This window comes from Seriola lalandi, unplaced genomic scaffold (assembly GCF_002814215.2).
Source record: "Seriola lalandi dorsalis isolate HSWRI2012SDOR001 ecotype SW California unplaced genomic scaffold, Sedor1 jcf7180002054973, whole genome shotgun sequence".
Classification (NCBI taxonomy): domain Eukaryota; kingdom Metazoa; phylum Chordata; class Actinopteri; order Carangiformes; family Carangidae; genus Seriola; species Seriola lalandi.
The window spans coordinates 1,013,676-1,035,969 of record NW_019525523.1 but is presented as its reverse complement, the minus strand read 5'-3'; the positions used below and the strand labels follow the sequence as shown (position 1 = coordinate 1,035,969).

Sequence of the window (22,294 nt, the reverse complement as noted above, 5' to 3'; positions counted from 1 at the left end):
GTGCGTGCGTGCGTGCGTGCGTGCGTGCGTGCGTGCGTGCGTGCGTGCGTGCGTGCGTGTGTGTTTGTGTGTTTGTGTATTCTCAGGCTGATATAGCTAGCAGGTCATACCTTAGAATATGCAGGTGGCACATTCACTGTAGGAGGATTGTGTATCTGCAGAGTGAAGAGACACAAAACATATAAGTAGTGGAGAGTGACGAGAACAGACAGAGCTCAAGTGTTGAGACAACAAGAGAGGAGAACTTCTCTCTAAGAGCTGCAACACACACTTACCAACGGGCCAGTCGAAGCTCGAGGAGACTGAGCTGGGTAGCGTGTCCTTGAGGGCCGACTGAGTTGGTTTGGCCTCGGCGCCACAGGCTCATGGTCATTCTGCAATTTGGATTAAACAGACGCACAATAGGAACGATTGATCTCAACAGCAGGACCTTTCACTCTTGTACATGCACGATGTTTAAAGTGGCTTTAATGAGTTCACCTGATTGTAACGCACAGCAGGTCCAGCAGCCACAGCAGCCGTCTCGGAGCTGTCCTCTTCGGAGGAGGTTTTCCCACAGCAGCAGCTCCTCACGCAGCAACAGCAGAAAATTATACCGAGGACAGCGCCAATGGCAATAAGAAGGTGAGATGGCTCATCATCATCTAGAGCTGAAACAATAAGTCTCTTAATTGGATTAGTCCACTGGCAGAAAAGTGATTGATTAACTCAGTGATTTGCAAGAATGTCAAATATTTGCTGATGTCAGCCAAGGAACTTTTAATGCTAATTTTTCACAATTTATTACAATTATAAACCACAAGCTTATTAAGAAAAAACAGAAAATTTGAGTGGAAATTATATCAATATATAAATATTACCAGACTGTAGATAAGTATAGTGTATATATAAGATATGTGTAAGAGCTGGAAAAGCTGGAATACTTTTTATGACAAGGTGCCAATTCAATAACGGACACTTCTAAATCGCAAAGTTACTCACACTCCATATACAGGTACACCACAAAGGCCTTGTCATCATCCTGATCTCTGACCTCAAAGCGTCCGCTGCATGACATTTGGAGAAACTCTTTTAAAATCCCACATGGCTTTAACAGCTCAAACCCTCCACAACCAAAGTGACCCAAATCCTCCTGCAACCTGCCTTCACGAACTATTGTTGGGTTCCTCAGACCTTCGTTCTGGTCTGGAAAATAGTAAATGTTGCAGGAGCTTGGTTCCAGATCAAAAGTGAAGCTGAGTTCTCGACCAGGATACCGTGTAAAAGACCTTGTGCTTTCTGGAAGAGAAGATGCACAAGACAGGAGGATATTAAAAAAGCGTCTCCATCCAAAATCGTGAGTACCAAACACTCATCCTATGCAGTCTTGCTTCTTGGTGTGAAGTTCTAGTTTTGTCTTTCACACAGCATGTCAGCTGTGATCAGCTTAAAGGAACAGGTTAATTAGAATAGGTGACATTTTGGGAAATACACAAAAACTGTCAACACAGGGATATTACCAACCTTGCTTTGTCTAAAGGCAACAAATTCAAAATATAGACTTGCACATAAGTCCCCAGAAAACAAAACAAAACAGTCTTTGAACTGCGTGTAGGATGGCTCACACCTTTCCGACATCATATAAGACGGTCTGTGTCCGACCATCTCTGTAAGCCTCTGAACTTTCCAAACATCAGATTTCACACTCGCTTCACGTTGTGATTGGGCAGCAGCGACAGAGGAGCCAGCTGGTAGGCGACTTTTGTTACTTCTGGACAGGCTACCTGTTTCCCCATTTTTAGTTTTTGTGTTAATTTAACTGTCTCCTGTATCTTCTTACTTATTGTGTAGATATGAGAGTGGTATCCATTTTTATCTAACTCTCAGCAGGAAAGCAAATAATCAAATTTCTCAAAATGTCAAGCCATTCATTTCAATAAGGGTGCTGCAGGAATGAGTCCTAAAACCCAGAAATTAGTTTAGCATTTTTGCACTTCCAGTTCCCTCATCCCGAGGTCGATGGTTTTTTTGAATGGGTTTTTGGATAGATGCCTGAAATAAGACATTTTCACGTTTTACTCTTTCAGCTTTTTGTCGAGGGAACCAGTGTGACGCTAACTTCCAGTTTTGCCCTACAAAAATATGTAATCCCTGCAGCACACGATTCCAATAATGATAAATTTAATTCATATGCTCACATCATTAAACCAGAAGGGTCTTTTCCAAAATATTGTTACATACACTCCTTCCATCTTGGTTTGCACATTGTTCTTCAGTCTTTTAACTGAAGAAATGACTGTTTGAGAGACACATCTGGGAGACCATCAGTGAACTACAATGAATTTAGACCAAAAGCTGTGGCAGAGGCTGGCTCGTCAGGCCGGTCAATGAGTGAGCGTGCATATGGATGAACGGCAGAGAAGTGGATTATGCTGCAGGAGTGGTCTCTAAAGACATTTTCTGATGCTTTTAAACTCAGTGACTCCAAGCTGACAACAGCTGCTGTACTTTGTGAAGGATATAGGGTTAGAGTAAGTTAGTAAGTTATTTGAAGTAGTAAGGAAATTGATTGTTATGTATTCACTTTAATTCAGTTATAAAACATGAGCGTGTTCAGTCTTAACCTTAAACAAGTTGATTCAAAGTAAAGTACTGACACTAACACAAATAAAACCCTCAGCTGACAGTCTCACAGTTCATACTATGTTGACTGTTAATACTTTAGAGTCCAAAGAAAAGGTCTTGTCTTGATACCTATGGCAATTTACACTTAAATGTTTTAAACCAAATGACCAAAAAGCAGTGTGACAGTCACAGTTTCTTGACAAAAAGAAGTGCCAGGAAAGGAAATTAGCTTAACTAAGAACTGGGCCTCACCTGTCACCTCAAGGGTCGTTGTAGACAGTATTCTCTGATCTTTGTCACTCATTACGTAGCGGCCACTGTCTCTCTGGGTTAAATTGCTTATAACATAGTAGGTACCCATCACTTTCCGCCTTCTGTCCTCACTGGGTAGAAGGTCGTCACGTTTCCACAAGATCATCCCATCTGAGCTGTACTTGGGGAAGAATGTGATGAAGCGAACCTTACTATGCAGCCTCATCCTGTGTATTTTCCCATATTCCTCATTGTAATTTGAGATGCCTAGAGAGTCCAACCGATAAAAAACAGAGTACAAAGCTTATGAATGCATGTTAACATTGCCTGACATCTTTTGAGCCCTTTTTATACCTTGTTTTTCTAAATGATGAACATATACCCATATTTCTGCATGATTTGATTTCCTTATGTTTGACTAAAATGCATTGAAATATCAAATCTGGAAGAACTTTTAAAGGTTCTATATGTGTAACATATCAGGGCAAACCCTTGGTATACTGATACCACTGGCTGTTAAGTGAACTGCAGTCAAAACAGTGACATGACACAAACAGGACTGAATATGACTGACTGGAATCTATGCTATATATAAAACTATATATATATATATATAGAGACTATAGACTATATTTGACTCTCGAGGTATGGAGATAGGTCTGGCTATGCAAGACTATAACATTATGCTTTTATGAAACAGGATTTATGAAGAGTAATATCGTTATCAGCTGGTAGTAATGTTGTAATGTTACTGTATAGGTCTGGCAGTGGGTGGGGGGACAACAATAATCCTACACTAACATCAGTTATAAACAGATGATAGGAGTGGGATGACATAATGCACAAAATCTCCGGAAAACAGACTCCAAACTTTCAAAGCTAATGTTAGCTGGTGCTGCACACTGTTAGTGCTGTAGGGGAGTAGAGGAGACAGGGTGACCAGATGTCCTCATACTTGTTGTCCCACGGCCTGACAAATGAAGATGATGTTTGGTGATGCAGATGTTTTACTTAAGTAAAAATAACAAGTGTTTTTAGCTAAATGTTGACTATTTAAAGTACCTAAAACGACCCCATTGAGTGTTAAATTATGGAACCCCAAGGCAAGAATTTGGTCTAATATATTTTTTGCACAAATTTTTATCTTGTGCCACATAATAATACATAATAAGTACAACATGATTAAACATAGAAACCTTTGAGGACTCCAGGAGCTCACCTATTAGTTTTGTTGCAGGACAAATGAATAATTCATGATCTTACATAAATCTCTGTATATGCCACTAAACTCAAAATAGTGGGTAAGCAGTTCCTTTAAAGCAATGCTAATGCATTATATCTTATGAGTTGATCATGTTTTTTCAATATAAAATCAGAGTAACTAACCACAGCTGTTAAATAAATAGTGAAATGAAATATTTTCCTAAAATACTCAAATATCTATACCTCAAAATTGTACTCTTTATAGTAAATCACCAGAGATATAATGATATAATATCACTGCTGAATCTCTTTCAAGGAGGGTTCATTATTTTTACACTTCTACTTACCCATGCTGACAGAGGCACCCAGCAACAGCAACACTAGCCTCATTTGCGTGATTAAAATACAAACCCCGAGTCAGTATCGATCACGATGTTTATAGTTCTTCAAGACTTTTCTTCCGAAATAGTCCTCCCAGGAAAAATAATTCAATACGTTCACTTTATTAAAACTGGAGATGCACAATGCACATATTCGCTTTGTACCGTTATTATAGCCGTCATTTGACCGGGTGGGGAGCGCTGTCTGAGCCCGCCCAACAGGGCGTTACCGTGGTGCGTTTAAGTACGGTCGGAATTAACTGAAGTTGAATTCTCTATCAAGTCAAAATGTTGTATTTGTTTAACCACGCTAGCGCCAAAGCGTCAAGGATGGTGGTGTCGGTCCACCACCACTCATTTATGATCCACAGACAATGAATCCTAATAATTTTGATTATATTCTGACTTCACCAATATGTTACCAAAAACAAAGATGAAATTTAAAAAAAAAAAAAGAAATCAGATTTGTTTATTTTTCCCTCTTTTCTCTCCCATTAATCATCTCACAAACCTTGAGGTTTAACTGGTGTTCCTGTACATAAAACTGTATGTAGCCCCGTCTCCAGCAGCTATAGCATCAACAAGCTGCTTACAAATTGATGCTTCAGTGTTAATCATCTAATGATGTTATATATAATAATATATCAATCAGATGCACTAAACCAGTAGTTTTGTTTTAATGTTTTAATTATTTTGCTGGCCCCATGCTGGATACGTTAACTAAGACCTCATAAATTATTGTTCCAATGCTGGTTCTGCCCTACTGCAGATTTTTCTGGGCACTATTCAAGAGGCAATACAGGATACTCGCAGTATAGTTGCACGTCTTTACGTGTAAAGGAGACAAACACTTTACATTACAAATGTCACAATTTTAAATATATTTCATGATTTAATGACCAAGGCACAAGAGGAGCTTATGGAAAAGCTCCAGCGTACATATATTCCACAAACGTGATAAACATATCACACAAAAGGTAATGATAAAAGCCACACAGACACGTTGTGCAGCTGATGGCACATGATAATTGTGTGAAACAACCATATAAAATTCATATACAAACAGTATTTAACAGTAAGTGAAGCTGGTAATAGTGGCATAAATTGCTAAGTGTGGTGTTTGAGTCAGTTTAAGTCTCCAGTCTCTAAAATCTGCTACACAAACTCATTTTTAGAATCTCAACAACACATTAATATGTATATATTATAAATCTAACCTATCTTTATGGCAAACACATTTATTCCACATTATACAGATAACCTATAGTTCACTCTTGGACCACAGCTGTTAAGTAAGCATTTTTCTCTAGTATCCAAGAAAAATAGGGAAAAAAGGAAAAGAAAAGCCTAAAACAAAATTTATCATTGGAAGGAATTGACCTAAAAAGATTTCTGTCTTGGTATTACTCCTGGCGCCCACTGCTTTGCTCTCAACCAAGACCTAACAATGAATCTTGAGGATTCAAGAGTCTAGTCTGTGTTACTGTGCGTATTTGACACAATCAAATCAAGGAGCGAAATGGCTGTGTTCCATGTGTGAATTCAACCCTGCATTACTTGAATTTTCAGCGCTCCTTACAGAAAGTTGAGTTTATTCGAGGTATAAACGTCACAGAAGGTTGAGCCTGTGCCGAGGGGGGAAGCAGTGGAAAGGTTCAGTCCTTTCAGGTAAAACTTCGGCGCAGGGTCCGAGGAGAGACAATCAGCGTCGACTGAGGGAGCTGGAGCAGTTCCCTGACCTCCTTTGACTGCAGCCTGGAGAAAGCAGTTAACAAAAAATAAAGGTAAATGCATTTGTTAATGAAAAATATTCCACAAGTTCAATGAGTGAAATGAGTCTGACTTTAAAGGACATAAAATCTTAGAATGACTCTATTTTTCTCTATAAAGATAACTGGATTTATGTCATGCTTTTAGAGGGAATTCCCAGTATGTGTACCTGGGGCTGAGGTAAAGGTAAGAAAGGTAAAAAGGTCAAAAAAAATACAAATTTAACGGGAATGGAAACATTTTTTCCAATATCACTTTGACAATTCTGTTTTTTTTCATTCCTGTTTTTTATTTTCAACAGCATCTATTTTATTGTTACCTCCAACAAGTGAATGTTGGTTAAATGTATAAATTAAAAACACCCCCACCCCCCTAACCCTGTGGAGGTGCATCTCAAACTTTGAAGACCTCTATATAACACCTACTGATGGCCCAAGGAAGGTAGTCGTAGGGTGTGTAGACACATGGTGATTCACTGGTTGATAGGAGAAAGCTGAAGAAGATGCAGCAGAGGTACTTGGGCCTGCTGGTTGACTTCTATCCTGTAATTGGAATAAGGATAGTGAAATAAAAAATAGCAACACATATTTCAAACAGTTGGTCTAAATGCACATTTGAAGAAGTACTTACATGGTAATTTGTAGCACATGCTGCAGCACTCTGAGGAGCCGACGTGTCCCTTTTAGAAGAGCTCTTTTTGCAACAGCACTTTCTCACGCAGCAACAGCACAAAATCACCGCAAAAATAATCCCAACAACAATGGCAACATACACAAATGTAGGAGCAGCTCCTGTAAGTGCGCAGAGATGTTGACACATCAGTAACAATTTTTTAACACATCTATCATCCTCTAAAAAAAAAAAGAGGTATTCCTCACCTTGCTTTACGTCCAAATTCACAGTCTGGATCAGGTTGCCTTGTGTGTCTCTGAAGTGAAAGGTGCCGGAGTCTGCGATTTCCACAGGATCAATTTGTAAGCCCTTATGCAAGACAGTAAGCCTCCCCATAAAATGTCTTTGCCATAAGTTCCAGTTTTCTTCTCTGTCCGGGTTGCCTGCTCGCCTCAGTTGAATTTTGGGTTCCATGTTCCCCTTATATGTAAAAGTCACTTCCCCCAAGGTAAAGGTAATAGCCGTAGGATATTCAATAATCAGGGGCTCGTTCACCATTGGATCGTAGTATCTATACCACTCTGTGTTTGATAAAGAGCAGATTGTATCAGAACATTTAATCAGATAAAAAACATATAAGCTCACATGCAGCTTCTATCAAGTTCCTAACATTACCTTTTACTGAAAGCTTTTTCCTGTCCAGCAACATGTTGTCCTTTCCCCTGAAGTTGTAGAAACCGCTGTCTGCTTGCCTGAGATCGTGCATCTCCCAGGAATTATCATTCACCTTTCCTCTACCTTCCTTATTGGTTTGAGGGTCAGTGCGATTCCACATGACCTGTGGCTGGCCCCGTCTGCGAAGGGGAGTGAACTCAAGGAATTCAGCCTTTCTAGGAATACGCCAGTAGAAAAGAGACCCATAATGGCTGTTGTACTCCTCAGCACAATCTGAAGAAACACATACAAAGAAAAACCCAGCATGGACTTGTAATGCACATAGCTAATAGAAATACCTATTTCCACAAGGGGTTTCTGATGAAATAGAGCCTTTAAATATAGTAGAGTATTGTATACAGTATTGTAGTGGTATTGTAGTGTTCTCACCTTTAATTGTCAGTTCGACCATATCGTGTAGTGCATCACCATCCAATGAGATAGAAAAAGTTCCCTCATCTCTGTCTGTCAAATCTATCAAACGAACTGACACATAGGAAACTTTAAGGCGTGGGTCCTTTGCCTGAAGGTAGGTAGACAACAAAGACAACAAACATTTACCGTCCCATTCATGATTCATGATCTGAACAGAAGCCAGAGCCTGCCTTGAATGGAAGTCACAGCAATAAAATTGCAGCACCAGAAGCTACTCACCTCCTCTTTATCCAGCAATAGCTTCCTGGACCCCCCTTCCTTGGGAGTGAAGTACAGCTGTCTACTGAAAAGATGGGGGGAAATACTCGGGAATGGTATTTTAAGATTACCACCATAACACAGATGTTCCTCCGTAATAGCAGCGGACGAACCTCCAACCAGAAAGATACAAGTGAAGAAAAGACAGATGGAGGAGAAAATATTAATAATAATTTTGCACTTTTCTTCCAAATATAGGGCCTTATAAAAATAAAATGGTGTGCAGTACAGGCTTTTAATGGTTTTGGCATACATGTCTTCCACCCTACAAAGTTTGGTGAGACTAAGAACAATACCTGTCAAGATATTGAAGGCCAAACACGGCTTCCCAGATAAGGTGTTTTTGAGACAGTGCTTTAGCAATTTCATCTGATCTGACATGGAATGACCCTGCTAACTAAATAAGTGAACGAATGAGTGAAGAAAAGGGTCGTATATGTGGAGAAATAAATACGGAAATAAAATCAAATGAAAAAACTTAATTATCATATTATTATTTATTAAATTAAAAGAGTGACATATAACACTATAAAATATAAAAGAGGCTTAGTACCTGCAAATTTGATTTTCATTAAATCAAACTGAGTTAATGCTTAGAATTTTTTCTCTCATCTTTAAATGACCTATTTCAACTCAATTAGAGGGACACCAGCTAAGTCTATTTGTAGGTTTGAATATTTCTGGAAAAATAAAAATCCTACAAATAAAAAAATCTTGAGGTAACTGTAATACATAATGTTAATGATGTTTATTAATTTAATACACATTAACAGATTAATCTCTCAATTGCTTTCTAGATCTCTTGATGATTTTTTTCATGTATTTGGAGTTTGTTTTTGTTTTTTTACATTGTAACCTTATACAGAGCCCACAGGCTTATGTGGAGCCGAGACGCCGCCCAGACTAAACTGTACATAAACCATATGCCAAATATTGTAAAGCCTGCATTGTTGCATTTCTTTTGTAGAATTGTTCAAATGAGCTCCACTCACCAATGAAGAGACTGGAAACTGTCATGTACAACAGTAACATGTCCTGCAGAGAGAAGACATGTTTATCACAGTCGAAAACCCCAGAAAAAAAACTCAACATCGAGCAGGAGATTTTAAACAAAACCAACTGTCAGACAAGATGTCTACTCACTGCGAAATAATTACGGTTTTTTCACTTTTGCTGGTGTTAGTGCTTCTCCAGGACGGACTGTACTAAGCGAAGGCGATGTTTCCTGCTACACACTCGCTGATAAAAGCAAAACGGAAGAACGTGAAAGGCTCGTGAGGTTCACTCGGCGTTTAATGCTCGAGAGAGTTTGAGTTTTACTGCGCGAGAAAGTATAAGTCACTATTACTAATTACTAACTTACCACTAGCACAGTCCTTTGAAATCTTTTCTCTTTCAAGCGCTCTGTTAATTACTGTTCTACCAAGGGCGGGGTTACGCCTACTACTTGTATGGTGGCCATGAATCTCAAATCATATCTACAAATGGGAAAACACAACAACAACAACAACAACAACAACAACAACAACAACAACTCACAAAACAGAAACTGCAGCCAGAAAGCATTAACTTCTACTCAGGTGAGTATCAAGTATCACATATGCCTTTCATCAAAATGATCTCTGATGACATACGGCAGTGCTCATGTTTTCACGTGATAGCAGCCTTTCCTTCTAAACAAGGCCGACTGAGTGTCCATCCAATCAGCAACAAGCAGGTGTAGGGTTCCTTTTGTGCCAAAAATATGTCCACATGCATATTGTTTGTCTATTTGTTTTCTTGAACTCAACCTCATTTGTGACAAAACTACACTACAGCTACATTAGCCGTTAGCTTGGAGAAAAGAATGGCCTCCGTGTAAGTGTATCTCTGCAAACAAATTGAGTGTTTGTCCACACATTTGCTCAACTGAGAGTTCAACTGAAATGAGAAATCGTTTCATCTCAGGAAGTGATTCAGTTCACTTCGTTCATCCAAAAGATTTGTACTTTAGAACAAACAACAGCACACCTTCAACCTTGCATGCTTAGTAATGCCTCCTCTCTTGCCCCCCTCAACATGTCTCACGTGCATTCATCTTCCAATTTTTGGGGTTAGGATTAGGATTAAGGTTTGTCTGTTTTTGCATGTATAAAGTCTATAAGATGGTGGTGCCCAGCTGAGGTGTACTTTTGTGTTGAGGCCCCTAAATAAACAACATGATTAAATGTCTTAGAATGGAGAACAAAACAGTTTGTATTCATTTTCTGATTCTTGATTCCTTTCTTTTTTGTGTGCATGCTTTTTCAGATCGATTTGGTTCCACTCTGATGAGGCACCACATTTACCTATGTTTTTGATTTTATTTTTTTTTTGTAAAGCACTTTGAGCTGCAATTATGTATGAATGTTGCTACACAAATAAAGTTTATAATTATAATTATTATTATTATTTACAAACCAAGTAAATTGCAACACAGATACATTTCCAAGATCAAAATGATTGTTCTGCGTTAACTTCAAAGATGCCAGGCCTCATGATTCGTAATGAAATGTAATTTAGGGGGTTGTAAAATGTAAAATTATTTATTAAAGATTTGCATGTTGGTTGGGCTGTAGTTAAATAAGTGAAATTACACATTCATAGTTTCAGTATGCTGCTGAACCTATAGTAGACCTTTTCTTAATTGTTATGATGCCATTAGTAAGGTGGAGGAAGTATTCAGATCTTTTGTTCAGACAAGTGTAATGGTCTTCTGTGATAACAAAATACTCAAATTGAAATACTTGTTTTTATATAAATAAAATACTTGTTATGATATAGGTTTTAGTACTAAGTAGTAAAAAAAATACCCATGATGCAGAAAACTGGCTTTTAAAAGTTCTACTTATATATATTATATGATTTGATTATTAGTAGCATACTGAAGTCAGGTGCAAGTACCTCAAATTTACACTTCACCGCAGTACATTACTCTGCATGAACAGGATCTGTGACATCTGCCCTCATGTTTCTGCAAATTCCTGAGGAGTCAATTCAGGTTTAATCTTGTCGCCCAATCTATCATTGAGTATCCCACTATGTAACCGTGCACTCTCTTGCGCTAATAGCGTATTTACACTCAGGAACAGGCAAAAAGAAAATTATGTAACATGGGATGGGATTTTTGCGTATGAGGTGCTGAGAATACAATTTACCCACCGTCATAGCTAAGAAAGGGAGCAATGCCCATGCGCGATGTTGTCAACCTCTTACCCTCGATCACATGAACATTCACAAATACCAAGCTGTGAACTTCATTTTCGCACATCCTGCAGGTGAGATTCGGGCTGGCTGCGCCACAGGCTACGTAATCATTTGTACATTATCAATAACGTACGGCCTAACGTCCCGCTGTGTCGCTGCAAATATTGTCCATGTTGGGAGACATTTGTGACACCCGAGTGGACGTGACTTCTAAGAGCGGACAAGGCGTTTTGGACCAGACAGCAATAGCCCTTTTTGGATGTATCCAGCATGCATCGCTCTGCAGAGACATCATCACAGTTGTTTTGGGGCTCCCCCCTGTGTGTCTTGTTGATTGAGGATCGCATGTCCCGCGGCTGGCTGCTTGTTTTCAGAGGGGGGTGCATCTCTGGCCACTGTGTTTGTACATGAAACAATCGGGTCCATCTTTACAGGAGAAAATGTCCTTCTGTGTCGTACTCACAACCCTTTTTGCCCTTTCTCTTGCTGTGGGTAAGTTCTTGAACATAATTTCAGTACCACTTTTTATAAAGACACCTAGCCTATTAATTAATGGCTTCAATAATCGTTATAATCCACTCCTCAGGAAAACAACTCTTAAAATCCGTTTGGTGTTTATCCTTTTGTGAGGTATATAATGTAGATATTAATGTTAATAAATGATCAACTAATAGTTATTGGTTTCTCTATTTTTGATACCATACATGCAGTATACAGTTTTGTTTTAAACATACAGACTTAATAAATACAGGTTTCTCGCTTTCTAAGAAGCTGACTGATTAAGTCATGTGCAACTATAAATGTAAATTACTACAAACTAGTTGTGTGTCTGCTATTAAATGGTGTGAGTGTTATCTAAACAGAAAATGCATGGTTTAGTCTCAAACACAAGGAGTTAGCTGTGACATATCCTGGGCTGGCCACATTTCATCACATATCCTTTGCTTATGAAATATATTCCCACAAGAGGTTGCTGATTTTATTTTCCACTTTGACAGCTGAAAGAGAAGAAGTTCAGACGGTGTGTGCTGGAAAAGAATTTCGTCTGCCAGTGTACTCGACATCCAGAACAGTGACTTTTACACCAAACCCTGAGGGACCAAAGCGCGTCTTGCTGGAAAAAACCACGGTGAGTGGAAGTGTGCCTGTGCTTTGTGTTTTGTTATTGTGTGTATAGATTGTCTAAACCTATTTACAACTGCAGGTAAAGGACCCACGGTTCGAGTGGACAAGAGATAAGATGTTAGTCCTGAAAGAAGTAACTCATAGTGATCAGGGACTTTATGCCATCAAACTGTTCTCTGGATTCACCTACGAGACTGTTCGTCTGATGGTTTCAGGTATGATAGTTACCACTCTTTTGTAAGTCTGTCCCTGGTTTTCATTATGATCCAGAGCCAAATCATCTTTAAATTGAATTTATAATGTAGTACCAATGCATTCATGGAAAATACTCCATCACAAGTAAAAGCCCCTTGTACAAAATCCAACTCAAGTAAAAGTTTGGACGTATTATTATTGTATTTCAAGCATGAAAGGTAAAAGTGCTCATTCTGCTTCATTATTGGTCTGTTAATGCTGATGCATGAAAGTGTAATCATTTCATTGTTGTAGCTGAGAAGTGGAGCTTGTTTTAGCTTCTTTATATACAGTTAGACCATGGAGTCCAGTGGTTCTCACGCTTGAGTTTACAAAATGAACCAGATGGACAATTTTGCAACTCTGGGCCTAATCCAAAAGTAACTGGCAACTATAATTAACAGTGCAATATTTAATCTGTCAAATGTAGAAGTACAAAGTAATGTTGAATACTCAAATAAAGTAGTAATAGTACTGCAAATCTCCTCTCTAATCTCTTACTTCTTCAACCTGTTTCAGAATGCATTAAGTCCTACTACAGAAACTATGGGGAGAACTTTGAGCACAACATCCCTGAAAATGGCTCCCTGCTGGAGTTTTCTCCCTGGGGTGCTCCACCTGAGGTCATGCCCATTGTGCTTTGGAACCGGACGGACCCTGAAAACAGTGATGCGGGGCGGGGACGGCTGCTGCGGAGCGGGAAGGTATGGGTGGCCGAGAGAGTGACGCAAGTGGACCAAGGCGACTACACTGTGAGAGACACACAGGGGAAGGTGCTGTCCCGCAGCACCCTCACTGTCCACGGTGAGGATGAGCACTTTAAAAAGCTGACTAATACATTTCTTTATCTTTAGGATCAATGGTAATGGTTATATTTTATCTTTCCCTTTCTGTTTGACACCCTCTCATACCTTCATGTTTCCTTCATTCCCTACTCCTCTCTGTGTTCATGATCCTGCATATGGAAGCAGGGCACTCCTTCAGTGTCACCCGCTTCACCAAGGAGTCTCTAAATCTGCCCCTCTTTCTTCCTGTCCCTCATGCCCACCTCATTTTTACCCCCACCCGAAACCCTGATGAATCCTCCCCACGGGGCCCTGTGCAGCTGATCCGCGAGGGCCACATAACAGACCACGACATGCGCTACAGGGGCCTTATCTCCCTGGGCAGGAATGGTAGCATCAATCAGGTTGTCATAGCGAGGCTAACCTCAAGGCATGATGGGGTGTATGAAATCAGAGATGAAGATGGCAACCTGGTGTCCTCCACCGTCTTGCAAGTGATCGGTGAGTATCTAGATGCTTTGCTTCTCCACAGTAGGTTCCTCCCAATATCTGCTCCACTTCTGCTTTTCTAATCTCTCCAGAAAAGGGGGGCAAATGGCGAGCACTCCTCAAGTCCATCACTGTCCCTTCTGGGATGTTTCTGTCACTGGTTGGTGTCTTCCTGTTCTTGAAGCGCTACCCATGCTGCAGCCTCTCGCGGATCATCGCTGGCCTCAGAGGGAACCGCACACCACCAGCCGACCCTCCGAGAGTGGACATCCAGGTGAAGGAATCAGGAGAACCACATTACTGTACACTGACATACCATAGCTGCATTCATTTATACTGTACATTTTGTTGCATATATTTTGGTAATTTTGTGTATACACTGTTAAATCCTTGCTTACTATCACTTCTCAATTGGTTAATATTTGATTCACTACAATTTTATGTCTCTATTTTTGTCTGTATGTACTTTTGCCACTGCTTGCACTGGAGATGCCAAACTGCATTTTTCTGTGCTGGTACTTATTATTTGTAATGACTATGTTGTTCAACCTGATGTTATTTCATCTAGTGGCCCTACCAGCTGAGACAGCTGTGTGTATAGGAATATTAATCTATGAACACCATACATTTTTTAATTGGCCATGGTCTAAAAATAAATCCATTATTTGCTCAGTTGAACAGCTAACCACAGTGATAAAGTAATAGTAATAAACTTAATTTGTGTAGCACTATCCTTAACAGCAAAGTGCTTTCCAAGGAATTAAATAAAGAAATGATAACAGCAAATTACTTTATATGGTGCAATAAATCGTATTATGTTATTCATGAATATATTCATGACTCATATGCAGGCACTGGGTTTTACACTTAATGTCCACTGAAAATCCTTTGTTTTTGCCAAAATTCTGAGGTTATTTCAAACTTTGCGTGTGTGTGTGTGTGTGTGTGTGTGTGTGTGTGTGTGTGTGTGTGTGTGTGTGTGTGTGTGTGTATATACAGGACTACAGCCAGCCCAGCCCTGAGCCCTCAGGCTACTACAGTCACTCTCAGCAGCCTGTCACACCAAGAAAATTGACCCCAAGGACCAGTCCTACACATACTGTAAGGCTGATTAACTGAATTAAATGAGTTGGCAGGTTTCGCCTCTTTATTTAAAACAGTTAAATTGTGCTTTGTGTCTGTGTGTATGTGCCATATGTGCACTGCTGTGTTTCTAGGGTTACACTCCAGTTATGGTTCGAACTGTGAGAGCTGAGAATCAGGAAACACACAGATTAACAGCTGGGAGCTCCCCTAGTCGTAACTCAATCAATGAGGTAATACACCACTACACTCCAGCGGTGAGTATTTGTATGTCACAGACCAAAATATTTTTTAAACATATGTCTTCATTCCTTCCTTGCAGAATACATCTAATGAGGAAGAGAAAAATATTTCCTTTTCAGTACCCGGGGCTACAGATTGCCTACATTTCTTCGAGGACTGTGTTCAATTCCAGATCAAGAAAGATGGAAATAAGGAAAGGTGGAGCAAATCACAAGAATACTTTTCCACACTACCACTAGACACAGACATTTCTGAATCCTGCAGTGTTTACACTTCGGATAAACTGAACTTCTTATAAAAAAAACAAAAACAAAAACAAAACAAGAGAATTGGAGCTGAAATGAGGAAAGAAATGAGTGAGGTGTGGAAGAAGCAACAGTTTTGGATTCTCCAATGGAAAAGAAAGATTTCACCTGTGCCTTTTGCATCTTAGTGTAGTTTTAAGGGTTTGGTATCAATATTGCATGCAATTTTTTCATGTAATTTTACTAAAGCATGAGTGGAGCATTAGCCTTCCTGTCTCACATTACCAAATTCTTGATACTGGCTGATGGTGCTCCTGAAATCTCCTGCTGTTACCTACCTCCAGACCCTCAGGACCGATATTTCCTGCACTGTATTTGCTGAGTGTCTGTACCTGTATGTTTGTGTGCATAATAGGGCTATGTAGACAAAGCTGTGATACAAATGATTGCAAAAGGGAACTTTTAAGCACTGTACCTACAGTAACGTAGGTTTATTTGAAGTGGTTTTCTCCATCCATCGTGTTAATCATTCCTCACTGCGACAACAATTAATTATCATGTTAAATGTCTGTTCTGCAGTGTGTTGATTTTATAATAACATAGTGCATTTACCCTCAAGGTAATTGTAGTTATGTGAAATGTAACGTGTTCCACCAAATATTGCAATAGCCTATTGATTTGTTAACTTTGTGCACAGGATAATATCACTGTCACCACATTGTTTTAATGACAAAAGAGGTTTGACTGCTGCTTTTGCTATATCAAACTGTCATCTCTTAATCAATAAAATTTATCTTTGACACACGTTGATTTTTTTCTCCTCAATGCCGTTTGTTTGGCTGTAACTAACAATTATTTTCAATAACAGGTAATCTGTGTATTATTTTTGATAAATCTTTAGTATGTAAAATGTAAAGACAAAGGGACAAATGGCCATCACAAGTTGCTAAAGCTCAAGGTGACATTAATTGCTTGTTTGTCCACATGACAGACCATCAACCATAGATATCCAACTTATTTTAACTGTAGAAAGCTGCTTATACTCATATTTGAGAAGCTGTAAACAGAGGAAAAATATATGTATTTTTGCTTGATAAGTGGCTTAAACGATTAAAAAACAATTGTCAATTTTTTTGTCATTAAATTTTCAGTCTGTTGACACATTTCAGCTCAAATCTTTAGTGCATCGATCAGAGCAGTGTTGTTGTTCCGTCGGTAGGGGACAGCGGCGCACTTCTGAAGCTTAGACACTGGAGGAAGTCGCAGAAGAAGAAGAAACCCGGTTGTAGCGGCAATGAAAGGACAGCGTGCTACTTCCAATTTGAGCAAAACATAAGGAAAGTGTGCATTAGTGCTAATACATATTGGAGAACTGGGCGAGTGTTAATCATTATTTAGACGAAATCCTTCGGACTGCGTCGGGACTATGTCTTTGGTTTGTGCAAGTAAGTGAAGTTGATTTAATTGAAATGACGGAGGCAGTGCAGGTTAGCTAGGCACCGCGCTAATGCTACTAGCTAATGTAGCTAACGTTAGCGGCCACGCAGTGCCGCCTTCTACTTGTGATAGTTCACCGGCCTTATCAAGTAATTTTAATATTGGTATCATGTGGTTTTTGAAGCTGTAATCGCTTTTTTTCTTTCCCCCAGTCTCCAACGAGGTGCCGGAGCACCCGTGCGTCTCTCCGGTGTCCAACCAGGTGTTTGAGCGCAGGCTGATCGAGAAGTACATCGCGGAGAATGGAACGGACCCGATGAATGGGCAGCCGCTGTCTGAGGAGCAGCTCGTAGATATCAAAGGTGAACTGGAAGCGAGCTAATGAAATAAATACTAAACCACCAGTTTATTAAGAAACCTTACTAATGCAGCGGCCCTGTAATAAAACATCATGGTCAAGTTGTATCTGAGGTGTTGATTCATATTTATGTTCACTGTTCACTAATGAGCCTGAAGTTTGGGGGTTGCATTATACTGAGACGTGTGTTTGATATTTTCTCTGACCCACTTATATCAATGAGGATACACAAACTATGGGAAAGCTTGACATTCATGAAGTATTGTTAATTTCATGTTGTAATATAAACCTGTAGTAGTTAAGCAAGTTATATTCAATTAACTCGCCCTTATGAGAAGGCTTTAACAAACTGCATCTGTGTTCATCTGTTTTCAACTGTGATGTTTAGTGCTTTAACAAATATTTTCATTTTGTATTAAACTGAGGATCGGCCAATTGATTAATTGCTCAGTTGATCACTTATTTCAACGGTTTAAAGGTATGTTAGGGCAAATATCAGATATTGTCCTTGCTCTTGCCACTAGTGTGCATTGTTTGACTTGCTACTGCTAGTGTCCCTGAAACAATCAAAAATCAACATTAAAAATCAAGACTGCTGTGACATGATTATTAAGAATGAGAGGCTGCTTATTCTGAACATGAGCAAATTTTCTCTTCTCTTTAGTGTCCCATCCTATTAGACCAAAGGCACCATCAGCAACAAGCATTCCTGCCATTCTCAAGTCCCTTCAAGATGAATGGGTAAGTGTTGTTAACCTTAAGGAGTCGCAAAGGAGAACAACAAAACACCTTCATATTTTAAATGTGACTCAGAATTACTGTTTTAAATGAACAGCTGACATTTTCTTTCTAGACCATTTTCTTTTTACCAGTATTCTTAATGGCAATAAACCTTAGGTGGATTCTTCCAGTCTTTCAAATAACAGTAGCTTTAGTAGAATACAATGCATATTCTGTCTTGACTGAAACAATTTGGTTGCTCTAATTACATTGTGCCATTGCTCTTTTCCTACCTGACATACAATTCACCAAAAGAATTAAAAGATGTTGCTCTCTGGTTGTTGTTGAAATCCACTCCAGGAAGTATGAGTCAAGTTGATAATTGCAAAAACAGATTGTCATTTTTCCTTTTTAAAATATGGATTTTAGAAAAGGAGAAGAGTTCCCTCATCCTGACTTTTCTGTTGTAGGATGCCGTTATGCTCCACAGCTTCACCTTGCGGCAGCAACTGCAGACCACTCGTCAAGAACTATCTCATGCTCTCTACCAACACGATGCAGCCTGCAGAGTCATCGCTCGACTCACCAAAGAGGTCACTGCTGCCAGAGAAGGTGGGTTAACAGCAGTTTGTGTGTCCTTACTTTAGGGCATAATTGCAGTTGTAAAGCACATAGAATGGCTTTTAGATGATCACCAGCTCTCTCCAGAATCTGCTCCACACCATCATGTTTTTTCTTATGGCTGTATTTCCTTCTTATAGCTCTTGCCACACTCAAACCCCAAGCTGGATTGGTTGCCCCTCAGGCAGTTCCCGCCTCTCAACCAGCTGCAGCAGTGAGTGATTGACTTTTGATTTCAATTGATAAGATACTGATCAGAAATGCTCATCACATCTTTTACTGTGCCTGCTCCCATCTGTGTTTATTTCTGCCCTCGCAGGGTGCTGGTGGAGAGCCTATGGAGATTAGTGAACAGGTGGGAATGACCCCAGAGATCATCCAGAAGGTAAGACTTTTTATTCTACCTACATAAATCATTATTTTGCCGTAAGCTTTCCATTTCCCCAGTGGCTCTAAGATGAGTTTCAACATGCCTTTTTTCCTGCCTGCAGCTCCAAGACAAAGCTACTATCCTCACCACAGAGAGAAAGAAGGTATACTTTTGTTTAGCCACAATTTGCCAAATATTTCAGTGCTGTGTAACTATTGTGGTACTATGTAATATGCTTTCATACTCCTTGTAACAACCTCACTGTACTTCTCCAGAGAGGAAAGACTGTGCCAGAGGAGCTGGTTAGAGCTGAGGATCTCAGCAAATACCGTCAAGTGGCCTCCCATGCTGTAAGTATATATTTCTGTCTGGTTCCCCTTTTCGATCAGGAGGCTGCAACAGTTTGTTCAAGTGATTCAATTAACATACTGTCAACATGCTTTCTTTTGTTGCCTTTAGGGTCTTCATAGTGCCAGTGTTCCTGGTATACTGGCTCTGGATCTGTGTCCCTCAGACACCAACAAAGTGCTTACCGGTACACTAAATATTTCGATTTTAATGTTTTTGTGATTCATCGGCATGCTAGACCTCATTTGAAACATCTGTCAGTTTATTTACCCCACCTGTGTTCTTCTAGGTGGGGCTGATAAAAATGTGGTGGTATTTGATAAGAACGAGGAGCAGATTGTGGCGACACTTAAGGGTCACACAAAGAAGGTCACCTCTGTCATTTACCATCCATCTCAGGTAACTTCCTTTTTTAGTTTAATGATGTGAACGAGTCAAAGTACTGTATATTCAGATGACTGAATAAAAAAAAAAAGATTTTGGAGGCATGATCTTTTATTCTTAACTGTTGTCATTTTATTCCCTTCCTCCTTTGCTGTCTTTTCCCCTCTAGTCTGTGGTCTTCTCTGCATCTCCAGACACCACTATCCGTGTGTGGTCTGTCACTGGAGGCAACTGTGTGCAGGTGGTCCGTGCCCATGAAGCAGGTGTCACTGGACTCTCCCTACATGCTACTGGGGACTACCTTCTCAGCTCCTCTGAGGATCAGGTGTTTGCAGCTTGAAGAAAATACCCACAGACCCTATATATCAATTAATGACAGAAGTAATGATACAGGCATATCCTGTTAAAGATTTGCCATCACACTAACTTCACTGTTATTTTTATCCCGCAGTACTGGGCTTTCTCTGATATCCAGACTGGTAGAGTCCTCACCAAAGTAACTGATGAAAGTGCTGGATGTGGTAAGTGACTCTATAGTAACAAGTGTGTTTGACAGTATGAATGAGCTATCCTCCAGGTAGTAACGTTTCTGTGTACCCTCTACAGCTCTCACCTGCGCTCAGTTCCACCCTGATGGTCTGATTTTTGGCACTGGCACGGCTGACTCCCAAATCAAGATTTGGGATCTGAAGGAGCGCACCAATGTGGCTAACTTCCCTGGCCACTCTGGCCCTGTCACCTCCATTGCTTTCTCTGAGAATGGATACTATCTGGCCACAGGTGACAACTACTAACAGCACTTTTACAACCATTTTTATGTAAAGTTGCAGGAAGATTTAGGAGTACACTGAAATCACACTTAAAATCCTACTGAGAAACCAAAGAACAGAAAAAGTAGGAAATTTGCAAAACACATAGTTTGTAGGACCCACAGATCTATTGCTAACCATAGCATCTTCAGGCCTTGTTTTGGCACTGAAGTGACCTGGAGTTGTATATGTACTTGCATTAGCTTTATTGAGACTGACATCCTTTTCTGACACTGTTCTCCAGGTGCCCAGGATAGCTCTCTGAAACTGTGGGATCTGAGGAAGCTGAAGAACTTCAAGACCATAACTCTGGACAACAACTATGAGGTAAGAAAGGGCGGGTATTCCTACTATTAAAGAAATTTGTCGTTTGCACTCAGAGAAATAGCTGCGGCATTGAACTCCCCAAAAATCTTTACCCTTTACATTTGTGTCTCAACACAAAATCTGTTAATTAATTTAATGTAGAGGTATTAGGGGGATTGTTATAACTTTGGAGACAACCATGTTAGCCAGTTTCCACTGCTTTGTGTCTTAATACTAAGCGAAGCTAATCACCTTCTGATTCTAGCTTCCTTTTTACCATACAGACATGAAAGTTGCGTTGATCTTTGCTCTTCTAACCCTTAGCAAGAAAATTAAAAAACATATTTAATGTGATATAATTACTAAGATGGCCTAAAGTAAGAGTCTGATAAGAGATACCAACAGAAAGTTGATGGGGAAATATGAGCCTGGCAAGCACACGTTAAGTCACAGACTCTCATACCTATGTGTTTCTGAATCTCATTTATTTTTCTGTTTCAGGTGAAGTCCCTTGTGTTTGATCAGAGTGGTACCTATCTGGCTGTAGGAGGGTCTGACATCCGTGTCTACATCTGCAAGCAGTGGTCTGAGGTCCTCAACTTCACAGGTGAGGGACAAAAATGCCAATATCTCTTCAAATCGGGTTCAAAAGTCTGTGACCACTTTCTGGACTTTTGGACCCTTCAGGTGAATGGGAAAGTGGCCTCAGACTTTTGGACCCCACTATGTATCCAGTATGCATGTCATTTTGTATTTGCTGTGAGGAAGTAGCAGATTTTTCACCTTGCCCTTTTCTTTCTTACTATAGACCATACAGGATTGGTGACTGGAGTGGCCTTTGGAGAGAACGCTCAGTTCCTGACCTCAGCAGGAATGGACAGAAGTCTCAAATTTTACAGTTTGTAAAGAAACATACATGCAGAATGGGAGGAGGACAAAAGTGAGAGGAGGATAGAGGTCTCTGTCTGAGCATTCACTACCCTGGGCACAGACTTAGCATAGACCTGTAATTTTTAGAAAAACAAGAAAAAAATCAGTGCTAACTTTGCTTCTTTAGTGTGTTAGTCGTCACATCCAGGAAAGAAATCCCATGAAATTATCTGCTAATTGAAACCACAGCAGCATGGCTAGGATAACAACATGTTTATTGGCATTGAAATATAAATGATATTAAATGAGATGCAGAAGCCAGTGTAATGTTCCTGTCTGATGTGCCAGCAATTATGATTTTACTGTAGTATTTTCTTTTTGTGTGTGTGTGTGTGTGTGTGGGGGGGGGGGGGG

The 22,294-nt window shown here is 39.9% G+C and overlaps 4 protein-coding genes across 5 annotated transcripts in view; 2 read left to right on the top strand and 2 right to left on the bottom strand.

Moving 5' to 3' along the window:
- Nucleotides 1-4,738, bottom strand: part of LOC111646536 (uncharacterized) — a 7,219-nt gene extending 2,481 nt beyond the window's left edge. Inside the window, exons 1-6 of the mRNA XM_023396052.2 lie at nucleotides 4,407-4,738; nucleotides 2,857-3,123; nucleotides 982-1,278; nucleotides 481-650; nucleotides 276-374; nucleotides 111-155 (exon numbers count right to left, since the gene is read on the bottom strand). Coding sequence (XP_023251820.1) covers nucleotides 111-155; nucleotides 276-374; nucleotides 481-650; nucleotides 982-1,278; nucleotides 2,857-3,123; nucleotides 4,407-4,449 — 921 coding nt within the window. The 5' untranslated portion in view covers nucleotides 4,450-4,738. The remainder of the gene's footprint in view (nucleotides 1-110; nucleotides 156-275; nucleotides 375-480; nucleotides 651-981; nucleotides 1,279-2,856; nucleotides 3,124-4,406) is intronic.
- A 570-nt stretch (nucleotides 4,739-5,308) lies between these two features.
- On the bottom strand, nucleotides 5,309-9,763 carry LOC111646677 (uncharacterized). Its single transcript, XM_023396234.2, has 10 exons — nucleotides 9,592-9,763; nucleotides 9,372-9,467; nucleotides 9,221-9,263; nucleotides 8,190-8,341; nucleotides 7,926-8,058; nucleotides 7,497-7,769; nucleotides 7,088-7,402; nucleotides 6,840-7,000; nucleotides 6,635-6,751; nucleotides 5,309-6,194 (listed from the first exon to the last, which is right to left on the bottom strand). Exons 3-10 carry the CDS (start codon nucleotides 9,258-9,260, stop codon nucleotides 6,015-6,017), a joined length of 1,371 nt encoding a protein of 456 aa, XP_023252002.1. The 5' UTR covers nucleotides 9,261-9,263; nucleotides 9,372-9,467; nucleotides 9,592-9,763; the 3' UTR covers nucleotides 5,309-6,014.
- Nucleotides 9,764-10,460: 697 nt separating this feature from the next.
- On the top strand, nucleotides 10,461-16,467 carry LOC111646664 (uncharacterized). Of its 2 annotated transcripts, XM_023396216.2 has the most exons (9): nucleotides 10,464-11,945; nucleotides 12,452-12,582; nucleotides 12,658-12,793; nucleotides 13,332-13,616; nucleotides 13,784-14,098; nucleotides 14,179-14,360; nucleotides 15,086-15,187; nucleotides 15,304-15,402; nucleotides 15,492-16,467. In XM_023396216.2, the coding sequence occupies exons 1-9, from the start codon at nucleotides 11,861-11,863 to the stop codon at nucleotides 15,708-15,710; spliced, it is 1,554 nt and encodes a 517-aa protein (XP_023251984.1). In that variant the 5' UTR covers nucleotides 10,464-11,860; the 3' UTR covers nucleotides 15,711-16,467. The 2 variants fall into 2 exon arrangements, with proteins under 2 accessions (XP_023251983.1, XP_023251984.1); XM_023396215.2 differs by having other exon boundaries at nucleotides 10,461-11,945; nucleotides 15,304-16,467.
- Nucleotides 16,468-16,923: 456 nt separating this feature from the next.
- On the top strand, nucleotides 16,924-22,202 carry prpf19 (pre-mRNA processing factor 19). Its single transcript, XM_023396224.2, has 16 exons — nucleotides 16,924-17,102; nucleotides 17,307-17,456; nucleotides 18,117-18,193; nucleotides 18,643-18,784; nucleotides 18,934-19,007; nucleotides 19,113-19,178; nucleotides 19,285-19,326; nucleotides 19,439-19,513; nucleotides 19,623-19,698; nucleotides 19,801-19,910; nucleotides 20,065-20,220; nucleotides 20,347-20,416; nucleotides 20,502-20,675; nucleotides 20,949-21,031; nucleotides 21,512-21,617; nucleotides 21,819-22,202. The coding sequence occupies exons 1-16, from the start codon at nucleotides 17,084-17,086 to the stop codon at nucleotides 21,914-21,916; spliced, it is 1,518 nt and encodes a 505-aa protein (XP_023251992.1). The 5' UTR covers nucleotides 16,924-17,083; the 3' UTR covers nucleotides 21,917-22,202.
- Nucleotides 22,203-22,294: the final 92 nt, after the last annotated feature.